Source organism: Symphalangus syndactylus, chromosome 2 (genome assembly GCF_028878055.3).
Source record: "Symphalangus syndactylus isolate Jambi chromosome 2, NHGRI_mSymSyn1-v2.1_pri, whole genome shotgun sequence".
In the NCBI taxonomy this organism is placed as follows: domain Eukaryota; kingdom Metazoa; phylum Chordata; class Mammalia; order Primates; family Hylobatidae; genus Symphalangus; species Symphalangus syndactylus.
The window spans coordinates 44991723-45016224 of NC_072424.2; the positions used below are offsets into that span (position 1 = coordinate 44991723).

The 24502-nt window shown below is 41.2% G+C and overlaps 1 protein-coding gene across 1 annotated transcript in view; it reads right to left on the minus strand.

The window, feature by feature from the left end:
* The window catches only part of PDE6C (phosphodiesterase 6C), a 53925-nt gene that overhangs the window by 15325 nt on the left and 14098 nt on the right, over positions 1 to 24502 (minus strand). The window contains exons 7-15 of the mRNA XM_055255167.2: positions 24343 to 24409; positions 21899 to 21946; positions 16304 to 16453; positions 15578 to 15721; positions 14143 to 14211; positions 10994 to 11140; positions 10653 to 10760; positions 10170 to 10279; positions 4498 to 4585 (exon numbers count right to left, since the gene is read on the minus strand). Of these exons, the coding sequence (XP_055111142.1) occupies positions 4498 to 4585; positions 10170 to 10279; positions 10653 to 10760; positions 10994 to 11140; positions 14143 to 14211; positions 15578 to 15721; positions 16304 to 16453; positions 21899 to 21946; positions 24343 to 24409 (931 nt within the window). The remainder of the gene's footprint in view (positions 1 to 4497; positions 4586 to 10169; positions 10280 to 10652; positions 10761 to 10993; positions 11141 to 14142; positions 14212 to 15577; positions 15722 to 16303; positions 16454 to 21898; positions 21947 to 24342; positions 24410 to 24502) is intronic.

Sequence of the window (24502 nt, forward strand, 5' to 3'; positions counted from 1 at the left end):
GGCACAGTGACTCACACCTGTAATCCCAGTGCTTTGGAAGGCCAAGGAGAGAGGATTGCTTCAGCCCAGGAGTTCAAGACCAGCCTAAGCAACATAGCAAGAATGCATTTCTACAAAACATACAAAAAATTAGCCAGGTATAGAGACTCATGCCTGTAGTCCCAGCTACTTGGGAGGCAGAGGTAGGAGATTTGCTTGAGCCCTCACCCAGGAGGTTGAGGCTGCAGACAGCTATGACTGTGCCACAGCACTCCAGTCTTGGCAACAGAGCAAGACCCCATCTCTAAAAAAAGGAATGAATCATGGACATACACAACATGAGTAATCTAAAAATTATTATTCTGCATGAAAGAAACCAGTGCAAAAGAATGTGATTGATTGCATGATTATTCTATTATTGTGCTAATTGTATGATTGCACTTATATAAAATCTAGAAAATGTAAACTAATCCATAGCAACTGAAAACATTTCAATGGTTGCCGCCTAGGGCCAGGAGTGGAGAGTGGGATGTGCTGTGAAGGGGCATGATACGAGCAATTACTTGGATGATAGAAGTGTTCTGCATCTTGATTGTGGTGCTGGTTTCCCAGGTATATAAAATAGTCAAAACTCATGGAATTGGGCACTCTAGAGATGCAGTTTAGGCTAGGCGTGGTGGCTCATGCCTGTAATCCCAGCACTTTGGGAGGCCAAGGTGGGTGGATCACCTGAGGTCAGGGGTTCGAGACCAGCATGGCCAACATGGTGAAATCCTGCCTCTACTACAGATACAAAAATTAACCGGGAGTGGTGGTGCATGCCTGTAATCCTAGCTACTTGGGAGGCTGAGGTGCGAGAATCTCTTGAACCCAGGAGGGGGAGGTTGCAGTGAGTCGAGATCACACCACTGTACTCCAGCCTGGGCAACAGGGTGAGACTCCGTCTCAAAAATAAAATAAAATGAGAGATGCAGTTTATTGTACATATATGTCAATGAAGTTGATTAAAAACCAACTCTGGCTTAAAAAAATAGCTTGAGTAGTGGGATCACATTTTTCAAAAGTCCTTTCTCTCCATGCTTCCTGTATATATCCACGGGGTGACCGCAATGAGGTTCATTAGACGTTAATGAAATATCGATTTCTGGATGGTAGGATTTGAAGCAATTTAAAAAATATTTGTCTTTGATGTTTTTCTTATTGTTTGAATTTTTGTAGTGGGTCTATGTAACTTTTGCAACTATTAATGAATATTGAATACATATATAAATATGTAATATTCCATTTGTTTTCGAGCATTGTGTTGAAGACATTATGTGGAGACAGGTGCACTAGACGAGAAAGGAGACCTACTTCCCAGCCCCTGGCCACGGGCCCTGACGCTCAGCTGCTTTCATTTGCTCATGGAAAGAGTCTATTTTATTTTCCCTGACTATTAAAATGACGATAGAAATATGAATTCTGCATAGCACACCCCAAACAGGTAGAAATGGCTTTAATTCATTCAAATCGTGGCTCTCGAGCTAGCTGAGGCCAGGGAAAGTACAGGCCGTTCTAGTCTTCAGTGTGGTGCCTATGACGCCCGCAAGAGAATATTGCCAACATGTTCTTGCCTTGCTAGTGGCAGTACACGAGGTTTTTGATTTCTCCTTCACATTTCTATGTGTAAAATGGGGCAGGCTGATGGGGTTGATATGAAAAAGCATAAATAAAATTATCATATGCTTTGGAAAGAGATGTTCTGAATAATAACAGGATTTTGTTATTTATGCTGAGCAATATATTTTGTCATTTCTACAGTATATACTAGTATTAAAATTTATACTTGTGCAAATTTGGCTAACAAGGTTTCCACCCATTCATTTGGGTTAAAGCACAGATTTCTGTCTGGTTTAGAGTACAGGCAGTTCTATTCCTCAAAGCGGTGAATCCACCTCTGCTAGGATAGACGGACATTGCAGTTCAAAGCCTTATAATATGCAAAACAAAATGTCTGAGTAATGCCCACAGATGCTGAAATTACTGGATAAATCCCAAGGATTTCCCTTATTTAAAAAAATTAAAATTTTTAATGTGTATATTTTCCTTAGAGAATGAAAAAATACAAGAACTACATTGTCTCCCCAAAATGTAAAAAGAATATCTGATAGGTAACAATCTTTTTGTGTGTGTGTCCAATATGACTGCTCGTAAACAGGCTCTGTGTGACTGCATTGCCTAGCGACTCTATTGACAAGGCTTTAAAAGTCTGCAATTAGCAGGTTGAATGGTATTACAGAGAGGTCCTTGAAAAGATGGTATAGATTACTGAGATGCAATATTCCTTTTTAGAAAGAATAATAAGCCTTTATATAGCCATCAAAGCCAGTTCAGACTGCAAAGTAAATAACATTAAAAAAATTTCAGACAGAAAACTGTAACTGTAAACTGCCAAATCCCAGAAGGAAAAATATTTAAGAAACTAGGAGCCTTCCCCTGTTAAGCATTTAGATATTTGACTGCTGTTTTAAAACAGTATTTTGTTTTAGTAGGTAACTGTACGATTATGCGATACATGACATTTGACACTACCTCACTGTGGTATCATATAAACAGTGGGATTTATAGAAAATTCTTGCTCAGAAACCGAAGATTGTCCCAACCAGCAAAACAAAGACTTATAACAAATTAGGTAATAACAATTTAGTCTTACATTCCTGAGTTACTTTCAGTTCCACTCCTTCTTCTAATTCTCATAGAACAGGTGTTACCTATGCTGTGAATTCTGCTGCAGAGAGAGATTCTGTCTGCATATCATAATTAAAAGGGTTCTGGTCCAAAATACAGATTCACAGGCCCAAACTCCAGAGTCTGGTCAGTAAGTGGAGAATGGGGCCTGGGATCTGTGCCTTAATAGCCTGTCTGACCCTGCCCTGTTAAATTAATGAATCCCAAAGAGTTGGTCCAGGTACCCATGTCTGAGAACCACCATCTGGATTCATACGAGGTTAGCGCTTTGCCAAGAGCATAGCGGAATTAGAAATGCCCCAGCAGGTTTGGGATGGCAATGGTGTTGGGTGTTGTGTCAATCACAGATTGTTAAAACAACCAAGCAGTTTTCTTCTTTTTCCATTTTTCTGCCCAGTTGCTCTGCCTTATGAGATTTTCCTGCTTGGCTTATGAGGACCATCTTGGATTTTCATTACCTAGAAGAATTTAGTATTCTCTCTAAACTTGGATATCTTTCTGTATATTCTCCCTGAGCTTTTAATAAAAGATTATTATTAAAACAGAAAAGCCCACTCTCCAGAGGACTCATGTATCCTAATGAGTATGTGATTCTAAACAAGTTCACTGCCTGTGACAAAACAGTGCTCCCCTCAATCTAATGACTCACCTTAATCATTTTTGGTTTGGAACGTTCTTAAGAAAGTATAATTAGACAACATCCACAACTTTCCACATGCCCATATATCCCTTCAATAAAATTGATCAAGGGAAGAAGAATGACTACCCTCTCTGGAAGATTAGTAGTACGTAATACGAGCAATTCACAATGAATTCAAGGGGCTGAGCCGCTCCTGCAGAAAGCCGTCTCTGATCCCACCCTCTTTGTACCTTTCTGCTGCCATAGTCTTCACACAAATGTGGTTTCTCCCTTTGGAACTCTCAGAGCATGGCTCAGTGCCTCTCTGATGGTGGCTAAGTCACGCCTACCTCCATGATATAGTTTGGATCTGTGTCTCCACCCAAACCCCATGTTCGGTTGTAATCCCCCAGTGTTGGAAGTGGGTCCTGGTGGGAGGTGATTGGATTTTGCGAACGGTGTTTCTTATGAATGGTTTAGCCCCATCCTCCTTGGTCACAATACTGAGTGAGTTCTTATGAGATCTGGTTGTTTAAAAGTGTGTGGTACCTCCCCCCAACCTCTCTTCCTTCTGCTCTGGCCATGTGAAGTGCTCACTCCCCCTTCAGCTTCCACCATGATTGTAGGCTCCTTGAGGCCTGCCCGGAGGTTGATGCTGCCATGCTTCCTGTACAGTCTGCAGAACCAGGAGTGAATTAAACCTCTTTTCTTTATAATTCAGTCTCAGGTATTTCTTTATAGCAATGCAAGAATGTGTGAATACACTCCACTATGAAAGCTTGACTTTCTTAAAGGCATAGACCATGCTCTAAAGCATATGCCCCATGAATGAATAAGAAAATCAGTGACCATGTAGCCTCCTTTCCCCTTTACATTTACATATGCTTGGGGTGCACGGAGCCCTTTTGCATCCACCATAAGCTTTTTCTTCTTTCCCTACAGACCCACAGAGATTCTGTGACTTTCCGTGGCTCTCTTCACCTGTCTCAGCTACTTCCAACTTGGCTGTTCAAAAGCTATTTCAATATAGCAATTTCTATCAATTGACTTCAATAAGGGTATACACTATCAACTGCTGTAACTCAAGGCCACCCTTTTTCTAAGCATTTTCTGTGGGTTAGTGCCTTGATCCAGAATTTGTGTTTAGCTGTCCTAAAGAGAGGTTTACGTACCTCATCCTGCAACAGAGTCTTACTGTACTCCAGGTGGTGCCTCTCCAAAATAGAAGAACCATGAAGTCTTGCTAATGGAGACGTGGATCTAGAAGGAAAGCAATATGCCATGATTCTAGCTGTTTAAAAATTACACATAGGTTCATACAATTCAGGATTTTTCTTAATGTCTCTCTTCTCCCTCCTCACTCAATTTTCTGTGAAGTGGTCAAAAATAACATATCGGAAAAGATTTTCTAGATTTAGAAGATGAGAATATGCTCTTTTGGGAAAAAAAACCCTAATTTGTTGAATGCATAAATGATTGAATTGTTTAAACTAAGGAGTTTGGCTCCTTGTATCTAAATTTTCTTTAAGTTCCCTGGGACTTAATGGCGATGGACTATGACTTATAGAGAAAACATGTGGAGGCCCATAGGTTATCTGCATAGAACCAAGATGAAAAGCACTGTAGGGTAACATTTCTCTCCTCCCCCAAGACAGTGACATAAATGTAAGCTTAGAGTTCCCATTTATTAACGATTAGATTACAGCTTTATATAAGTAGGGGCTCCAGTCTTTTGTACCCTGTTTTTCTTCAATGCCTTCAGGGTGAAAGAGGCTGACGTCAAAGGTCTAGAGATTATGTGAAGACTCTCATGAAAATATAGAATAAATAATTTTAAAGAAAGAAGAAATCAAAAACATGGCTGGCAGCGTTAGTAGAGAAGTTTTATTTATTTCATGGAGAACAAAACTTTAGGCTGGGAGAGCTCATTGCTAGGTCAGGGAAAGCAAATACTTTAGTTGGGGAATAATTAGGCCATATCTGATCAATAATACAATTGATCATAATTTTAACACATATTTAAACAACTACTCTGTCTTGGCATTGGAGATTTTTAAAAAAATGAGTAAATCCCAGTTTCTATAACCATCAAGCTGCTCTCTATCTTATGAGATCCACTTTTGAAGCCTCCATATATGAGTGAGAACATGTGATATTTGACTCTCTGTGCCTGGCTTATTTCACTTTACAAAATAATCTCCAGTTCCATCCATATTGCTGCAAATGACAAGATTTCATTATTTTGGTGGCTGAATAATATTCCATTATATATATACTCTCTATATAGATATATATTCCATTATATATATATATACTCTCTATATAGATATACTATATATACTATAGATATACTATATATACTATAGATATACTATATATACTATCTATAGTATATATACTATATAGATAGTGTATAGATATACTGTCTATAGTATATATACTATAGATAGTGTATAGATATACTAGTGTATAGATACAGTGTCTATATAGTGTATAGATATACTATATATAGTGTATAGATATAGTATATATACTAGATATAGTGTATAGATATAGTATATATACTAGATATAGTGTATAGATATAGTATATATACTAGATATGGTGTATAGATATAGTATATATACTAGATATAGTGTATAGATATAGTATATCGACATACTAGATATAGTATATATCTAGTATATCAATATACTATATATAGTATATATAGTACTATATACATACTATGCTATATACTATATACTATATCTATATACTATATCTAGTATATCTATATACTATATCTATATACTATATCTAGTATGTATAGTATATATAGTATATATTATATATATCGTATATATAGTATAGATAGTATATAGATATACTATCTATAGTATATATAGTATAGATAGTATATAGATATACTATCTATAGTATATAGATGGTATATATACTATCTATAGTATATAGATAGTATATAGATATACTATCTATAGATATACTATAGACAGTATATAGATATACTATATATAGTACATAGATATACTATATATATATCTATATAGTATATACAGATATATATATATATATATACACCACATTTTCTTTATTTGAAGATAGAGAGTAGTTTGGTGGTTATCAGAGGCCAGGAAGGGTAGGGAGGTGGGAAGGATGAAGACAGGTTGATTAATGGGTACAAATATACAGGTAGGTAGAAGAAATAAGATCTAGTGTTCAATAAATTAATAGAGTAACTATAGCAAACAACAATCCATTGTTATTTCAAAATAGCTAGTAAAGAATAATTTGAATATTCCCAGCATAAAGAAATCATACATGTTTAAGGTGATGGATATCTCAATTATCCTGATTTGACTATTGCACATCATATGAATGTATCAAAATATCATGTACCCCAAAAGTATGTACATCTATTATGTAGCAATGTAAAATGTATATTTTTAAAAATGAATAAAGCTCAATTCTAGTTAGAAAGGAGTGGTATCTTTAATTCCTTTAGGTTTAAAAATATTAGTTAAAAAATGTTATTGGGAAGCTAGATATTCATCTGATCTCAAAATAACGTTTTGCATATTACTTATTAATTGCAAAGGAATTGCAAAGGAGAAAATGTTCCTTTACATAAAGAGATCTTCTGGACATCGTCCATAAATAAAATTGATATCGTGGGCTTCTTGACACAATGCATTGAGAAGGACACAACATCATCTATGTAGTATTCCTGCCAAAAAATGTTTAGTCTGAATTTATTAATCAGGAAACAAGTCATTAAATCCAAATTGAAAGATATTCTGCCAAATAGTTGGCCTAGACTCTTCAAAAACGTCAACATCCTGAAACACACAAAAAGGTTGAGCAACCACTCCAGATTAAAGGAGATTAAAGATATTTGACAACTAAATGCAAAGTGTGCTCCTTGATTAGATCTTGAATTGGAAGGAAAAAATAGCTATAAAGGACATTGTTGTGGTAATTGGAAAATTTTGAATAAACATTTTATATTAGATAATATTATTGTACCAATACTGAGGGTGATCATTGTATTGCGTTTATGTACGTGAATGTCCTCCTAATTCTTAATAAATATATGCTGCAATATTTAGGAATGAAATCTAGTATTGCAGCCGACTCACAAATGATTTAGTGAAAAAAAAAAAAAAGAATTAGTTGGCCACGTACAGTAGCTCAGGCCTGTAATCCCAGCACTTCGGGAGGCTGAGGCAGGAGGATTGCTTGAGCCCAGGAGTTCAACACCAGCCTGGGCAACATAGGGAGGCCCTGTCTCTACAAAAACAATTTAAAAGTTAGCCAGGCATGGTAGCATACACCTGTAGTCCCAGCTACTTGGGAGGCTGAGGTGGGAGGATTGCTTGGGTCCCAGAGGTCAAGGCTGCAGTGAGCCGTGATCGTGCCACTGCAGTCCCTGGGTGACAGGGTAAGACCGTGTCTCAAAAAAATATATATATTATTTATATCCACACACAGACATTCACACATACACACTGACAGTCTGCTGTCAGGAAGCCCTTCCATCACCACATGCCCCTACAGTTGAGTTTACAGAGGAGGAATGATGAAAGAAAACCAGGCCAATGCAGAGGGCAGGGTGTGGCTGCATGCATCTTTCCCGCAAACCTGTAGGCAAGATGGCAACTTCGATCCTGCCACTTCCTATAACCTAGGGAAGGTTTGACTTCATCTTTTGAGCTCATCAGTTAAAGTGGGGGATAATAGTACCTCCTATATGGTACCTCCCTTCACTGTGCTGTGAAGGTTAAATGAGGCAGTAGGTATCAAGTCCTTACTAGCACACAATAGATGCTCAATTTGTTCCTCTGGAACTGAATTGGCTAGTATACTACTGATCAAGAAGGAGGATGAGGACTTCAGTGACTGTCAGGGGACTTGCATTCTGGAGGAGCGAGTGGCCAGTGTAGGCTGGAACCTTTGAGATGAAGATGTCTTTTGCCTCAAGTCTGGATGGAGATTGTCTTTTCAAGACAAAGCCTAATAATAGGTAGAATTGCTGAAGATGAGGAGTCACTGCTTACAAAGTGCTTTTCGCTCAATGAAATTATATATGTGAAACCTAAAGTAGGCACTTTCTCAAGTTGTTTCCACATATATAGTTTCACTGGATTCTCACAACAATCTTTGAGAGGTCAATACTTTATCCATCTCATGGCTAAGAAACTGAATCTCAAATAGATTAAATGACGTGTCCAAGATCCCCCAACCAAGAAGTAGCTGGTCCGCACAAACCCAAGACTCCAAAGCCCTTTCAGTCTGTCTACAACACTTCACTACTTCTGGAGAGGGGTAACTCATGTGTCAGAAATGAGAATGAAGTGTGGCTAAGGCAGATAGACCGTCTTAAAACCCATTATCAAGGAACTGGGCTGGCCATGAGCAATACTGGTGAATGAAGAGTCCAATGACATCGTAACAATAATAGTAATCATAATAATACCTAAAGTTTATTTATTTATTTATTTTCCGAGACTGAGTCTTGCTCTGTCACCCAGGCTGGAGTGCAGTGGCGTGACCTCAGCTCACTTCAACTTCTGCCTCCTGGGTTCAAACAATTATCCTGCCTCACCCTCTCAAGTAGCTGAGATTACAGGTGCACGTCACAACGTCCAGCTAATTTTTGTATTTTTAGTAAAGATGGGTTTCACCATGTTGGCCAGGCTGGTGTCCAACTCCTGACCTCGTGATCTGCCCTCCTCAGCCTCCCAAAGTGCTAGGATTATAGGTGTGAGACACCGCGCCCAGCAGTCATACTTAATATTTATTAACTGCCAAGATCCTACCATGAGTTGAGGGCTTTATATGCATGATCGCATTTAATCTTTACAACAACCTTATGTGCTGGGTATCATTATTATAATTCTTACTTTCCAGATGAGGAAACTGAGGCTTAGAAAGTTTAAATAACTTGTGATCCAGTGAATCCAAATCTGCCTGAGCCCAGAGCTTGCACCCTTCTTATTGTACTTCCTTTCTTGGGGCAAGAGAGAAAGATGGCATTGATGTTAAGATAGAAGACCAGCTGAAGGAGAGTTTGGTAGAAGCAAAAAGACCAGGGAAGTGAAGGGTAGTGAGCCCAGGGGTAGTATTCTCTAGCCTGAGCTGGGGAGTGCACCATAGGAGTGTACAAGTGTAAGCCTAACATTCATGTACCTTGCGTATTTGTTTTTTATTTTTTATTTTTTATGTTTTTCGAGACAGAGTCTCTCTTTGTCGCTCTAGCTGGAGTGCAGTAGCGCAATCTTGGCTCACTACAACCTCTGCCTCCTGGGTTCAAGTGTTTCTCCTACCTCAGAGGCACATGCCTACCTCCTATAGACATGTGCCTATAATCCCAGGTGTGCCACACCCGATTAATTTTTGTACTTTTAGTAGAGACACGGTTTCGCCATGTTGGCCAGGCTGGTCTTGAACTGACCTCACTTGATCTGTCTGCCTCACTCTCCCAAAGTGCTGGGATTTCAGGTGCGAGCCACTGTGCCCAGCCAGATTCATGCACTTTAATATAGGAATTCAATACTCTAATTAAACAAAGTTGAGAGAAGACAGCCTGAAGGCCTATAGGAAGAAGGCAGAGGCACATTTGGAAATGAAAACAGAAAGGAAAGGGGGACGCAAGCACCTAGGGAGAAAGAGCAACGTTATCGTGAAGGCAGAAGCTTGGGAGGGAACAGAATCCAGCCCTGGAATTTCCAACATGGCAAAGAGGGATTGACTGGGCCAAGAAATAGGGAGAAGTGTTTTTCTCACCCTAAGTACTTTCCAATGTCCACCAATACATGTCAACATTGGACATGTGTTCACTTACTTCATCTGGTACAAATTATTGGTGCCTCTGTGGTCAATATCATGGCAGAAAGCAGCAGCAAGCATGGCAAAGGCTTCGAGATCTGTATAGTATTTCTTTAATCTTCCTGTCTAAAAAAAATAACATATATACGTATATCTATAATTTATTTGAGTTAATATACCTCTCTACCAAGTGCAGCCTGCAATAGAGAATAGGCCCACTAGGTTTCTGGAGCAAGTTCACTTTATTTGTTGTGAGTATTGTAGTATTGTGGGTGAAGACTGAACCTTCCTTTAAGAAGGTAAGTGTGTGAATGTCCGAATGATCATCCCACTGGTGCTCAAGGATACCAATGTTCCCTGGGACTCATCTGCAGCGGAGAGGGGTTTGTGCCCTGAATTTTTAAATTACTGATCTAAAATGATGGACCACACCTATTTCTCATCATGCTCAAATGGGAAATCTGCAGGTTTACAAGGATTTACAGCCCTCTGTACCTACCATCAGCAAAGTAAACATGGTCTGCCCCACATTGAACCCATGCCGCCAATTGTGGTAAGTGACAGCTCGGTACCCTTTCCTCACAGTGTACATCCATCTGGTAAGAACCTAAAAGAAGATGACACCATTCAGACTTTGGAATAGAATTCTAAAGGTTAGAAGGTCTGTGGCAATCTTATCTAAAAAGATGTGTTGGTCTTGTTGACAGGGGTTAAGCCGATGTATTTAGAAAGTTAATAATAATTTAAAATTCAAACTGAGTCCGTCTTTTGAACCACAGAAAACATCACTGAAGCAGAGCCACAGAATCACACAGTATTTTAAATTAAATACCATCTGACCTCTACAGGTACTTTGAATTTCTCCACCACATTTATTTCAAAAAACAGTCGTATTCCACATTTAATCAATCCGTGCTCTGTAAGGGGGAAGTCACTGAAGCGGAATTCGTACAGTTCTGCTGAGCGTGGGTCTGGCAGGTCCTCCTTCTGTTGAAATAAGGATGGATTGTTTCAGATTACATTCATCTGTTTTCCCTTTCCACTCCCATAGCCAACATTGGGTGTAAACCAAAATTACAATAAAAGAACACAATGTGTGATTCACTGAGCCACCATGTGCCTGGCACTGGATGATGCAGTTTGCACAGATTATCCTCACGGCAGGCCTACATGATTATCGCCATTTTACAGGTGATGAAACTAAGACTTGGCTATATTAAAGACTTTCTAAGTGATGGGATACCATTCCAAATCCAACTCCAGTAGCTCTTTTCTTTCTATGATGCAAAATAAAATGTTTAGTTACAAAAGCCTTACTCATTTTCAATACCCAACTTTTTCTTTCTGTTCAAGAAATATTCAGTAAACAGTAAACGACTGCTTAATTCAATTCTCTTGAATTTTCTTTATGTGCTCAGTGACAGTTTCCCACTAGAATGTGAGCTCCCCGAGGGTGGGGATCATCTGCTTATTTGCTGCCATATCCCAAATCTGCAGGTCCTGTCCCATGAAGGTGCTCAGGAAATGCCTGTTGAATGAATGAGTGGATGGATAAACCAATGATTGCCCTGCAGTACATAGGTATACTTGCAGACATTTCATTTAACTCACATCTGGTTAGGATTCCGGATTATGTGAAACAACAGCCAAGTAGACACACGGCATTGGTGTGACTTGAGAAATAAAAATATGGATCTTGCCCTTAAAGAACTTAACTTATTAAAGTGGCTATAAAATATATACGAGTGAAAAGTAAGCACTTAGAATAATCAGAGAGTATGGCCAGTGCTCCATGCTGAGGGAGAAACTGAATGTCCTTGGACAGGTGGGGAAATTAAATGAGGAGAGATGCTGGAGGGACATGCATGCAGCTGAGCTGGCAGAAGGAAGCGGAGAGACGATTCCATGTGGGTGAGAAAGTGCCAAGAGGCAGAAATTAGCAACAACTATGTGGGTCTACCAGACAGATCTGCAGGAGAGATTCAGTTCAATGGGTATTTATTTGAAAGTGTAGTATGTCCTTACTAGTGCACTGAGGAGGACAAAAACATAGGGAAAGGGAGGTCACTCCCCTTAGTAAGTTTAATGTTTTTCAGGGGACAGCCATGCTCTATTTACACAGATTTCAACACCGAATGGTATATAGCTATTTAAAGCAAAATTACGGTTTCCGGTCCCCCCAGCCCCTGAGCCTGGGCTGGCCCCTCACACTCTTGCACAGAACTGTTGCTACACCCAGAAAATCAGCTGAGCCTTCCCTGGAGGTAACATTAAAGTGCAGGCCTGGAGAAAGACTCAGGTACGTGAGGATGGACAAATAATTACGTAGCTGAGAAATGACGCCAGGATAATTTTGGAGAACTCCTCTGAAATATTTGTTACGTTCCTCAATTTTATGCAACAATGATTTGGGATTTGCCCTGAGTAGATTTTACTTCAAAATAGCTGGTTTTTTAGGAAGTCTACTGGTTCTTTGTTCACTTTATTGCTTCTACAACATGAGATCCTTCTTCCTTTAAATAAGAAATGAGAGAATTTCTAGTGACACGGATGTCAATGAAAGCGTTGTTTTCCAAGAAGATGCCTATTGTTGAGGGCAGGTGGGGAGAAGAAAGGGTGGTCTTCTGGTCCAGGCTGAGAGGATGGTGCCCAAATGGGGAGCCAAGCAAAATGGGAGTAAAGGGAACCTCAGATGACATGAAAACATGGGGGTGGGAATTAAGCCCCGAAAAGGGGCCAAAGACCAACAGTCCTATGGTAGCAGAGCAAAGGCTCCAGGTGCGAGGACAGAGCCCAAAAAAAAAAAGGAGAAGGTGAGATAGTCGATGTGTCTTAGTTTAGAAAGAACACTCACAGCACAGATCAGAAAAGAGACTGTGAAAAACAGGTTATAGCAGTTAGTAAGGAAATTAAGTGTGATATTTCCATTTCAATCAGATGGAATTCAATCCTCTGAAATTCAAGGTCTTGGGGTCTTGGTAAATATCCCACGATGTCATGGATTCCAGAAGAGCCACATTCTAGAAACAAGGGCTCCACCCTAATAGCAGGAATAAAACCAAAAAATATCATCCCAAATGAAATCTAAAATAATCCTCTCACCTGCCAGAAGAAACTCTAATGCTCTTTGCAGAAGGATAATATCACTCAGAGCCCCTACACGTTATTATCTACAATATCTGATTTTTTATTTTAAAAGCATAAAGCATGCTTTAAAACAGGATCAAATGACTAGAACCCAGGTGTAAAAATAAACAGAATCAGATCTACAGGTGATTCTGGTATTAAGATGGGTACTTTAAAATAATACACACCAATACATTTTTTAAAATACAGGGAAAAATTGTCAAAATAGATCAAATGATGAAAAGTTTTAACACAGAGTTAGAACCTTAACAAAAGAATTAAATGTACCTTCTAGAACTGAAAAAAAATCTCTGAAATTAAGAACTTATTGAGCGAGTTTAACAGTTGATTGGACATAACAAAAGACAGAATTAGTGAAGTGGGAAAGTTAATTTCAACCGGAAATAATAGGGATGGCCTACTGACAACAACAGGAAAGAATGGAGCCTTCAGACTCCAGAAGAGAAGCTAGAAATGGCAGGGGGTGCCAGTGCCTAGAAAGATCCATGCTCCACGCTAACTCTGTCATGTCCTCTGGGGTGGCCACGGTGTCATCCAAAGCTATTAAAATAAACTGTGCCTTGATATCCCTAGATTCTGTGCCTGAAGTCCCCTAAGCAGTAGTGTAGGCTACCTACAATTGTAAATTATCTGTGTGAATTGGACCAGGGGCGACAAAGATGAAGAAAAGCAGGGAATCAAAAGATCAATCTTTAGAAGAATTCTTTCTTTTTAGCCTTCAGAAATATCAGGAAAAGAGAAAACTCAACATTTACTTGAAAAACAAGAAAGCATGTCCTAATATATTATTGATTATAATGCCTCTATTTAACAGGCATTAAGGTTAGAAAGAAAACACTTACCAAAATTGCAACAAGTTGTTTTTCTTCACAGTCATCAATTACGTCAACATTTAACTTCTCTTGAAATTTCTAAAATGTAAAAGCAATTGAGGTGTGAAATTCCTAAAGGAGAAGATTTCCATCTGATTCCTCTACTATTACGATCTTAGTTAAGATATATTTTAAATATGTGGGAGGAAGAGGCGGGAGGATCCCTGGAGCCCAGGAGTTGGAAGATGCAGTGAGCTGTGATGGCACCACTGCACTCCAGCCTAGGTGAGAGAGTGAGACCCCATCTCTAAAAATAAGTAAATAAATAAAATATACTACAATGAGTTCCATGGCAAAGATGCATTCTTCGTCATGGATACAAAGACCTATAGCACCTGATTATGAAGACTTTTTTCAAGAAATAATCTAATATATTTGATTTTTAAAATTCCCCCAAAATGATTCCAGTAGCTGGTTTTTTAAAGGGGTGTGGGTTGTTTGCATGTAGGAAACAGAAAACGAGTGGCTTCCATTTATTTTTCTATTAGCTTATCACAGTTCCCTTTATTCCCTCAAGATCTTCTCATCTTTAACATCTCAAACTGTCAAACTGAATTACACTCAAACCACTCGGCAAAACCAAAAACCAACATGCTCACCAAAAACAATCCACTCCAGCAAAACTACACACACACACACACACACACACACACACACACACACACACACACAAAGCCAGGGAAATAAAAGAAATAGAGATGGTGGGTACATGATATTTTCCCTTCATTTTGTGGTGAGTAGAACATGGTTAGCAAACATCCACTTGCTCCCCCATCATCTATAAGGTTGGTCTTCGTGATGTGACTTTCTTTGGCCAATGAGCATTTTGGTGAATGTGATGTGAGCGAAAACCTGAAGTATGCCTGCACAATTGGGCTTGCTCTCTTGCATTTCTGTCATCTCTGTGAGAAGGACATCTATCAGGTAGCTCCTGGTCCAAGAAGGATGAGAGACACATAGAGCAAACCAAATTCACAGCTTGGAGCCAAGTCCAGCCACTGTCAATCAAAGCCTGGTCAACCCACAAATGTGAGTGAGAGATAGAGGTTCATTACTGCATGCCACTGAGGCGTTAGGGTTCATTGTTATGCAGCATTATATGACAATAGCTGACTGATACATTTCCCTTCCTAAAATATATATATATATTTTTTTCTTGCTATAGCTCTCATAGCCCCAGGGCTGTTTTGAACAAAGTGCTATTCCAGCCAAGCAGCTGTACTTCCAGTAAGCGTCTCTGTGCACTGGGCCATCCATGTCTTCTTCCAACCCCTCCTTCCCTGTCTCTCTCTCTCAGACCAGGAGTAAACCATTTGCATTCGTCAGACCCCTGGGTAATTAGATGACTTCTAGAATATGTGGTTAGGTAACATCTTATGTCCACAGGACTGAATTTCCCACTTACCAAAATGGACTTAATTTCTTCAGGAGTGGCTTTGGTTTGGTTCATGAGCATTTCCTGAGCAATGTCCTTTCTGTTTTCTAGCTTATTCATCTTATCGTAGGTGTCAGTATTTAAAAGAGACCATCCAAGAAATTGTGTGAGAGTCTGAAACGGATAAAAGGTGATTCTAATTCTCTTCAGTTAAAGGAAAACTGGTTTGGAGGCAACAATCTGCACACTTCTCTATCAATCTCCCTTCCATCATCAACCACCCCATTCCTTCTTTTAATTTAAGAAAAACATACTAATAATCAGCTTCAGACAATAAAACTGGCTGAGTTATTGCTTTTTAAAGTGTACCATGCACCACAAATACTTCGTTAGAAGACAGAGGTGTTACCAACACCAGTATAATCAAGCAGGACCTAAAAATTAGGCAGGGGGCTGGGTGTAAGAATGAGAGGGAACAGGAAGGAGGAGTGGGAGAAAGAAGAAGAAAATCCTCTTTCCTGTTTTCTGAGTATTATAATAAGTTTTGGTTAAGCTAAAATTTTATACTTTGGTAGAAAATGTTGCAGTTTATAGAAGTCAGGAAATAGAAACAACAAAATAACAACAAATTGGTTACAGCTATGTGTGACTCATGTCTTAATGGCCCTTCAAAATATTCCAGAATAACAAATAATTATGCGCCCTCTCTTATTTTGTGAATTGCATTGACTTCCATTATCTTATTATTGCACTTGCCTCGGTAATGTATTCATCATGCTCATCGAAAGGTTTTCCATCCTTCCTGTTGTAAAATGTAGCCACTCCCACAATATCTTCTTTCTTGTTGACAATAGGCAGGGACAAAACATTCTTAATGACCCAACCAGTTTCGTCTACAGGTCCTTTCTACAAACGAGAAGGGACCTCAAGTTATTTTTTTGTCTTTTTATTTTGAAATAATCATAGATTCACAGGATATTACAAAAGAAATGTACAGAGAGATTTCAGGTACCCTTCACCCAGTTTCACACAATGGTAACGATGGTTAGACAACTATAGTGCATTTTCTACCATCTTGTGTAACTATATTACAATATCAAAACCAGAAAACAGACATTGTACGATCCAGAGCTGATTTGGATTTTACCAAGATTTGTATGCAGTTACGTTTGCACATATATGTGTGTGTGTACATATAGTTTTATGCACATTTATCCCTTGTGTAGATTTTCAACCACCATTAGAATGAAGATACAACACTATTCCATCACTACAAGACTCTCCTGTACTCCTCCCTTCTAGCTACCACCCAACCACCTGTCACTTAGTTTATTTTTAATTTAAAGAAAAAGGCTGGGCACAGTGGCTGGAGCCTGTAATCCCAGCACTTTGAGAGGCAGATCACCTGAGGTCAGGAGCTTGAGACCAGCCTGGTCAACATGGTGAGACCCCATCTCTACTAAAAATACAAAAATTAGCCAGGCGTGATGGTGGGCACCTGTAATCCCAGCTACTCAGGAGGCTGAGGCAGGAGAATTGCTTGAACCCAGGAGGCAGAGGCTGCAGTGAGCTGAGATCATGCCACTGCACTCCAGCCTGGACAGCAGAGTGAAATTCCATCTCAAAAAAAAAAAAAAAAAGAGTAATCTTTTGGTATTAGATGTGCAATTCCTACTTTGTGTCAGAACACAGCTAGGACCATACAGCCATTATATGTACTCTGGCACATCCGATAGAGTGAACTAGAACCAAGTGTCTGTTTTCTGACAGTTCTAACCTTTTCCCTTTCTTTCCCAAGCCCGAGGGATGGGAAGTGCTTCTTACCACTATGTTACCTCACTGTTCCCTTTACACTTTCTCTATCCTCTAACACCTGTTTAGCTTATTCCTTAAAGAAAATTCTCCCGTTGAAATACTAGTGTAGTTTTTGTTTTTCTGACTGATCCATGAAGATCGTCTTTCATTCTGTGGTGTGTTGATTTGAGTAAACATTTGTCAAGCCTCTATGGTATGCCAGGAACTGGGGCAGTTGCTGAAGGCACAGAGAATAAATCACAGGTCTTGCCCTCAAGATGCTTAGGGTCTAGTGGAGGGATGCAGGCACAAAAGTTTAGGAGTGTTTCTCAAAGTGTGGTCCAAGGACCATGTGTAACAGATTTGTTTTAGCTTGTTTCATTTTTTTTTTTTTTTTTTTTTGAGACAGGGTCTCACTATGTCACCCAGGCTGGAGTACAACGGCACGATCTTGGCTCACTGTAACCTCTGCCTCCCAGGTTCAAGCGATTCTCCTGCCTCAGCCTCACGAGTAGCTGGGATTACAAGCATGTGCCACCACACCTGGCTAATTTTTGTATTTTTAGCAAAGATGAGGTTTTACCATGTTGGCCAGGCTGATCTTGAACTCCTGACCTCAAGTGATCCACCTGCCTCAGCCTCCCAAAGTGCTGGGATTACAGGCGTGAGTCACTACACCCGGCCTGGGCATGCATCTTCAATAAGCTTCCCAGGTAATTCTGATGCCCTCTGAAGTATGAGAACCATGATGTAGCATTTGCACAGTATGTAGCTAAGGCAAAGATAGGCAAGCACTCAACACACCACATTATTTGTTCTTGAAGACTTCCCTTGGCTTACTTAGTCATCCTTACAGGCTCCTGTTAAGTCTTGGCTCTCCCATGCAGCCTTTTCTAATTTTTCTAACTCATAAAGAACTTTTCTGTTTTGGAATTCCAACTGCACTTATAGTCTGAACCACAATTTAGCATTTAGACTGAGCATGTAATAAGTGCTCAATCTAAGTAACTTGTTACTACTCTATGTAGTCGTTATACGTGGAATGAAAAGCAGAGGAACCAAACCTCAACGTTTGTGTCCTGATGGTCAAAGCTTTAGAAAAAAGATGCAGTGCATAGTGCTTGCAAAGCCTGCATTTTTGGAAAACAATGAGAAACATTTATGTACTTATGCCATCATACGGACCAAGGACAAAATCAGTAATAGAAAATATATCACATGCGTGCGAAAGAACTTCATGTGTATTTGTTAAAGCTTCCAAAATAAGCTTTGCTGACTGCTTCTCAGTGTTTCAGGAAATATTCATTTGCTACCAGTCCATATTCTTGTGTTTTGCCATTAGCTAGAGTTTATTGACAGACAAGTGACAGCAGGAACCTAAGGTTTAAGAAAAATTAGTAGGACAAAAAACTGAGGAAATTCTATGCACTTTTCCTCCTGTGAATTGGGACCACTTTAATTGGTGTTAAAGGAAGACCCCTTAATCCACTTCAAGGAACACTATGGCAGGCAGAACAACGGCCCCCAAAGATGTCCATATCCTAATCTCTGGAACCTGTGACTATGTTGTCTTACACAACACAGGGGAACTAAGGTTGCAGATAGAATGATGGTTGCTAATTAGCTGGCCTTAAGATGGGGAAATTAGCCTGGATGTTCCAGGTGGACCCAGTGTAATTACAAGGATCCTTAAAAGTAGAAAAGAGGTTAGAATCAGAATGGGAGAAGGAGCTATGATGACAAAAGCAAGGTCAGAGTGATGGTGCTGCTGGCTCTGCCAGGGGAAGGGTCAACAGGCAAGGAAGGCGGGCGGCCCTGAGAAGCTGGAAAAGGCAAGGAGATGAATTATCCCCAGAGCCTCCAGAAAGCAAGAGTCCCACCAGCGCCGTGATTTTAGCCCAAGAAGACTCATTTTGGAATTCTGACCTCCAGAACTGTGAGATAATACATTTCATGTGGTTTTAAACCACTCAGTGGCAATTCGTGATAGCAGCAATAGGAAATGAATCCATTATGCCCCCAAGAAACATAGTCTGAGAACCACTGCCTTTGCAGGTTTGCTTTGACGGCAGTTCTTTTTATATCATTGACTTTTCTATCAAACTTCTCAGGTGCAAAAGGGAATTGTAAGAATCAGGGTGGGGCCTGAGCAGGGAGAGACAGAATCAGAAGACAGAGCACAAAAGGAGGGTGGTGGTTTGGGGAGGGCGGCCACCCGTCCTAGTCCGCTCTGTGGAATGACGCACAGGTGATGCCATTGAGGAGAAGTGGGGAGGGAGGCTGGGGGTGCTGAGAGAGATGTCAGACAGAGATGCAGTCCCGACCCTTTGCGAAGGAGAAACGGAAGGATGGAAGGTTGAGGGGAGCCCCTTAGACCACCGTGCTGTTCTGAAACTGTTTGCAGAGCTGTTAGGCATTCCTAGGGCCAAAGCTGCCTGGCAGGGGATCTGGCTGTCTTCCAGGAGCAGGCCTGCTTTGCTGTCCCTGCCACTCAGTTACCAATTGGGAGTGGCCTGTGGAGCGTGTGGCCTCAGCACAGATGTGACCATGGATTTCAGGCCAGCAGCCATTGCACAGCTACACTTCCCACAGGTGGAGATCTGAGAAGCACATTTTCATGGGCACCACACTGATGTTTCCCAGAGAACTGGGAAATCCCTGTGGCCTGGAGGTTTATCCCACACTGGGGACTCCCAAAGGCCCCCGGGAGGCCCCAGGCCTCCTCTCTGCCCAGGCCATCAGAGCACATCAGAGCAGTAGCTGCAGTGGAGCATGAGAGAAAGCAAAGGGCCTCACATTTCAGAGCAGCCTGCGTTCTCCTGGGCCAGCTCTATTCCCACTCTCTGTTTAGACAATGACCGCTTAAGGTTCAGACTCTAGAAAATCATTGTCCCCCTTTTGCTGGCATGCATCCTATTCTGACATCCACCTGCCATAAATATAGGGGTCAGGCCTGGGCACAGCATGGTCACAAATAAGCTTCAATTGCAAGGAAGAAGGAGCTAGAGCAGCCATATGGTGTTTACATGTTTTCCATGTCAATCAGCAAAGGGAGGAGCAGGCAGATGCACGTAATGAAGCAAGGGTGTACAGCTTTCCCCAAGGTGTGGTGTGGTTCTGCAGCTAAGGAGGCACGCTGCAGCCTGGGAAAGGCTGGCTTTTCCTAAAAGGCAGAGATGGGGCTCTGTATGTGAGAGAGACAGAAAAACAGACCCCAACAGTACCCACCGGAGAGGGCAGTCTCTATTTCTGACTGAGATCAGGGCTCTAAGGGGATGTTTTTTTAAACACAGGACAGAGAACAACAAGTGCCCAGAGGCAGAAAAGAAGAGGCTGTGGAGCCAAATGCCAGTTTATCTCTAACAGTCAGGTTGGGAGGAGGTGACAGGTGGGGAGTGGGTGGCAGAGATGACAGGTGAGGAGGGATGGGCAGGTAGAGAGGGGAGTGGCAGAGATGACAGGTGGGGGGTGACAGTTGGAGAGGGGGTGGTGAAGACGACAGGCTGGCCCTTCTGGTGTGCTGGATGAACTCAGGGGGCAGGGAGGGATCAACTCGGGTCTGCAGCCAGGTTCCAGCAGGAAGCCCTGATGGGGAGAAGTGGGTTGGCTAGAGTAGCACATACAGAAGCTGATTCCTGGGAGCATCTGGTGGTGAGTGCAGGCAGATTCCCCAGGCAGTGGGTCTCTGCACAGTGGAGAAGGAAGGATACAACTGAGTCTAACAGCAGGAGAAGCTCTAAGGACTCAATCGGAATTGTTGATTTTCCTGAGAACAGCTGCAATAAGCTGCAGGGAAGGGCTGCTGAGAAAACCACCAGGAGAGCAGGATTCAGGATGTAGGATGTAGCCAGCCAATCATGCATGCAGAGAATGTTTATTGAGCATGAATACTGTGCCAGGCACTGTTGAGCCCTTAGATCAGGGGTCCCCAACCCCTGGACTGCAAACCAGTACTGGCCCATGGCCTGTTAGGAACCAGGTTGTACAGCAGGAGGAGAGCAGTGGGCACTCGGGTGAAACTTCATCTGTATTTACAGTCACTCCCCATTGCTCACATGACCGTCTGAGCTCCGCCTCCTGTTAGATCATCAGCAGCATTAGATTCTCATAGGAGTGTGAACCCTATTGTGAACTGCGCACATGAGGGATCTGGGTTGTGCAGTCCTAATGAAAATCTAACAAATGCCTGATGATCTGAGGTGGAAGTTTCATTCCAAAACCATCTCCCACCCCACCCTCATTCTGTGGAAAAATTGTCTTCCATGAAACCGGTCCCTGGTGCCAAAAAGGTTGGGGACCACTGCCCTAAACGACCAGGAGTGTGAGCAAATGGAGGAGTGGCAGGTCCCTTCCCTGGCCTTTTGTCTTATCTTTCTTTTCTTCCTTCATTGAAGAATCTGCTACTTGCTGGCCCAGCCAGGGTGAGTGGGAGATGGACCCGTGTGTGCCTGTGGCCACACCTGAGCATCAGGTGGACTCTGGGGGTGGAGGAGAGGCAAGAGCATCCACCCCCCACCCCAGCCCCGAGAGGTGAGGCCTGACCCAGAGTGCAGTTACCTGAAATGTGAAGTATTCATCCGCAGGGGCATTCATCATGTTACAGATCTGGAAGGCAAGAGGTGACAAACGTTCTGAAACAATGTGTGGTGGAGCCCTCTTGACCCACAAAGCAGAATAAGAAAGAACGCATTGGGAGTGAGGATTTCCTACATGGCTCTTGACTGCTTGCAGGCAAATGGACCTTAGCTAGGCCACAGCTGCTAACAACTCATTCAAGATGGCTTCCCTGCTGCTAATTAAATCACTGGAGGACATGTGGTACCGTCTCTGCCCCTTCCCACTCCCCCAGACTCCAGGGAATCCCCTTCAAATTCAAAGCAACAGGCTGCTCAGGCCAAGGAGAGGAGAAAGCTGAGAAATCCTAGCTCTGCTACAGCCAGTATGAGCAGCAGAGCTAGGATTGCTTTTTTTCTTCTTCTTCTTCCTAAAGTGAGATTTGGGTTAGAAGATTATGGTTAAGAGGCAGGAGGAAACAGCCAGATAAGTTTTTAGTTACACCAAAGTAAGGATTCAGTGAGAGATATCACTTTACTTAGTGGAATTCACAGACAATTGCTCACATCTATAAGGACAAGAAATCACTCCATTTTGGGTCATTTTAAGTTTTCTGTACTTTGGGTCATAATCACAAATGGATCTTAATAAAAGACCATGTCTTTCCAAGAGATAATTAAAATCACAGCATTTTATTTGATTTTATTTTTTATATTTTTTGAGACAGAGTTTTTGCTTTGTTCCCCAGGCTGGAGTGCAATGGTGTGATCTCGGCTCACTGCAACCTCCACCTCCTGGGTTCAAGCAATTCTCCTGCCTCAGCCTCCCAAGTAGCTGGGATTACAGGCACCCGCCACCAAGCCCAGCTAATTTTTGTATTTTTAGTAAAGATGAGGTTTCACCATATTGGCCAGGCTGGTCTCAAACTCTTGACCTCAGGCGATCCACCTGCCTTGGCCTCCCAAAGTGCTAGGATTACAGGTGTGAGCCACTACGCCCAGCAATCATAGCATTTTCAAGCCAGAAGGGATCTTAGCAATTAAGTTCATACTTAAAAAAAAAAAAAAAAAATGAAGAAATGGAAGCCTAAAGAGGTTAAGTGATTTGTTTAAATCTATGAGATGGAACTAGAACTGTGAACTCCAGAATGGGTGCTGGGGAAATCAGCTCTCCTGGCTGGGAATTGGGGAAATCCTTGGCTTGTATCAGTTGCCAATTTCTATGGTCCCAATTCTCCAGCCATGGGAGATTTCAAGCTGCCAACAGTTTAACAACTTCCTCATAAAAGTCCTAAAAAACTAACAATCTAACAAGATCTAACTGGGCTCCCTCCTTAAATCCCCACCTCACCAAACTCTGCCTGCCTCTTGGCCCCATGGTAAGTGCTTTCTAAGAATAATTGAATGAACCGTGTCTACTATTTTTGTAGTACTCTTACAAAGAAAACGTGAGAATCTTTCAAAGTTTTTATAAGCATATATAGCCTAAGAATTTAAGGAATCTTTCAAGCCATGCATTAATTTCATGATCTAACTTGAATAAATTACACCATTTGATGGGCTGAGCACCCTTCAACTATGTTTTTGAAGAGGAAAAAAGCAGCTTATTCTTCTTTTTTGAACTTCAGCGATATCTATTTTAGTCCTTTCTTTGAAGAATGTTATGTTCTAAATGTTACAAGAACATTTACAGGTGGGTCAAGACCTTAGAGGCCCAAGCTTTTAACTCGATATTGGAAAGTTCCACATCCCACACCATCCCCACCCCATCTCCCTCATTTATGCTTGAAAAAATTGACTGATGTACTTGAGATAGAATTAAACCCAGTCATTAAATCGTAGTCATTGGATTCCAAAGGATATCTGAAATGTGTGTGGCCGCAGAATAAGAAACTGAGGGATGGAGGAACCTTTCTCATGCTGACCAAATATTTCTGTGTAGAGTTCAGAAGTCTCCAGTTAACCTATATTTGACTGTCAAGGTTCTTCTCTCCTTTGTCCTATGCCAAAGGAAGTGATCATCTAGCTTTTTTGTTTGTTTGTTTGTTTGTTTGGTTTTACATGGAGTTTCACTTTGTTGCCCAGGCTGGAGTGCAATGGTGCGATCTCGGCTCACTGCAGCCTCCACCTCCTGGGTTCAAGTGATTCTCTTGCCTCAGCCTCCCAAGTAGCTGGGATTATGGGCATGCGCCACCAAGCCCAGCTAATTTTGTATTTTTAGTAGAGACGGGGTTTCACCATGTTGGTCAGGCTGGTCTCGAACTCCTGACCTCAGATGATCCGCCCGCCTCAGCCTCCCAAAGTGCTGGGATTACAGGCATGAGCCACTGCGCCCAGCCCATCTAGTTTTTGTTGGATGCATTCTTGCTTTCACAATTGTATCTATCTCTTAGCTAATAAGAGTTTCATGCAATATTATTTAAAATTTGAATTTTTTCAATAACTTACAAATCCATTTTCAGCGACATACGTTGGCAACCCACTAATGAGTGTCCAGTGGTCTGCAGGAGGCGTCCTTGGGGAAGAGAAGAAGAAAAAAAATCATTGCAATATAGAGAAATGCAATATGTACAAAAATACAACGGCAACTGCGGCAGCAACTTCCTGT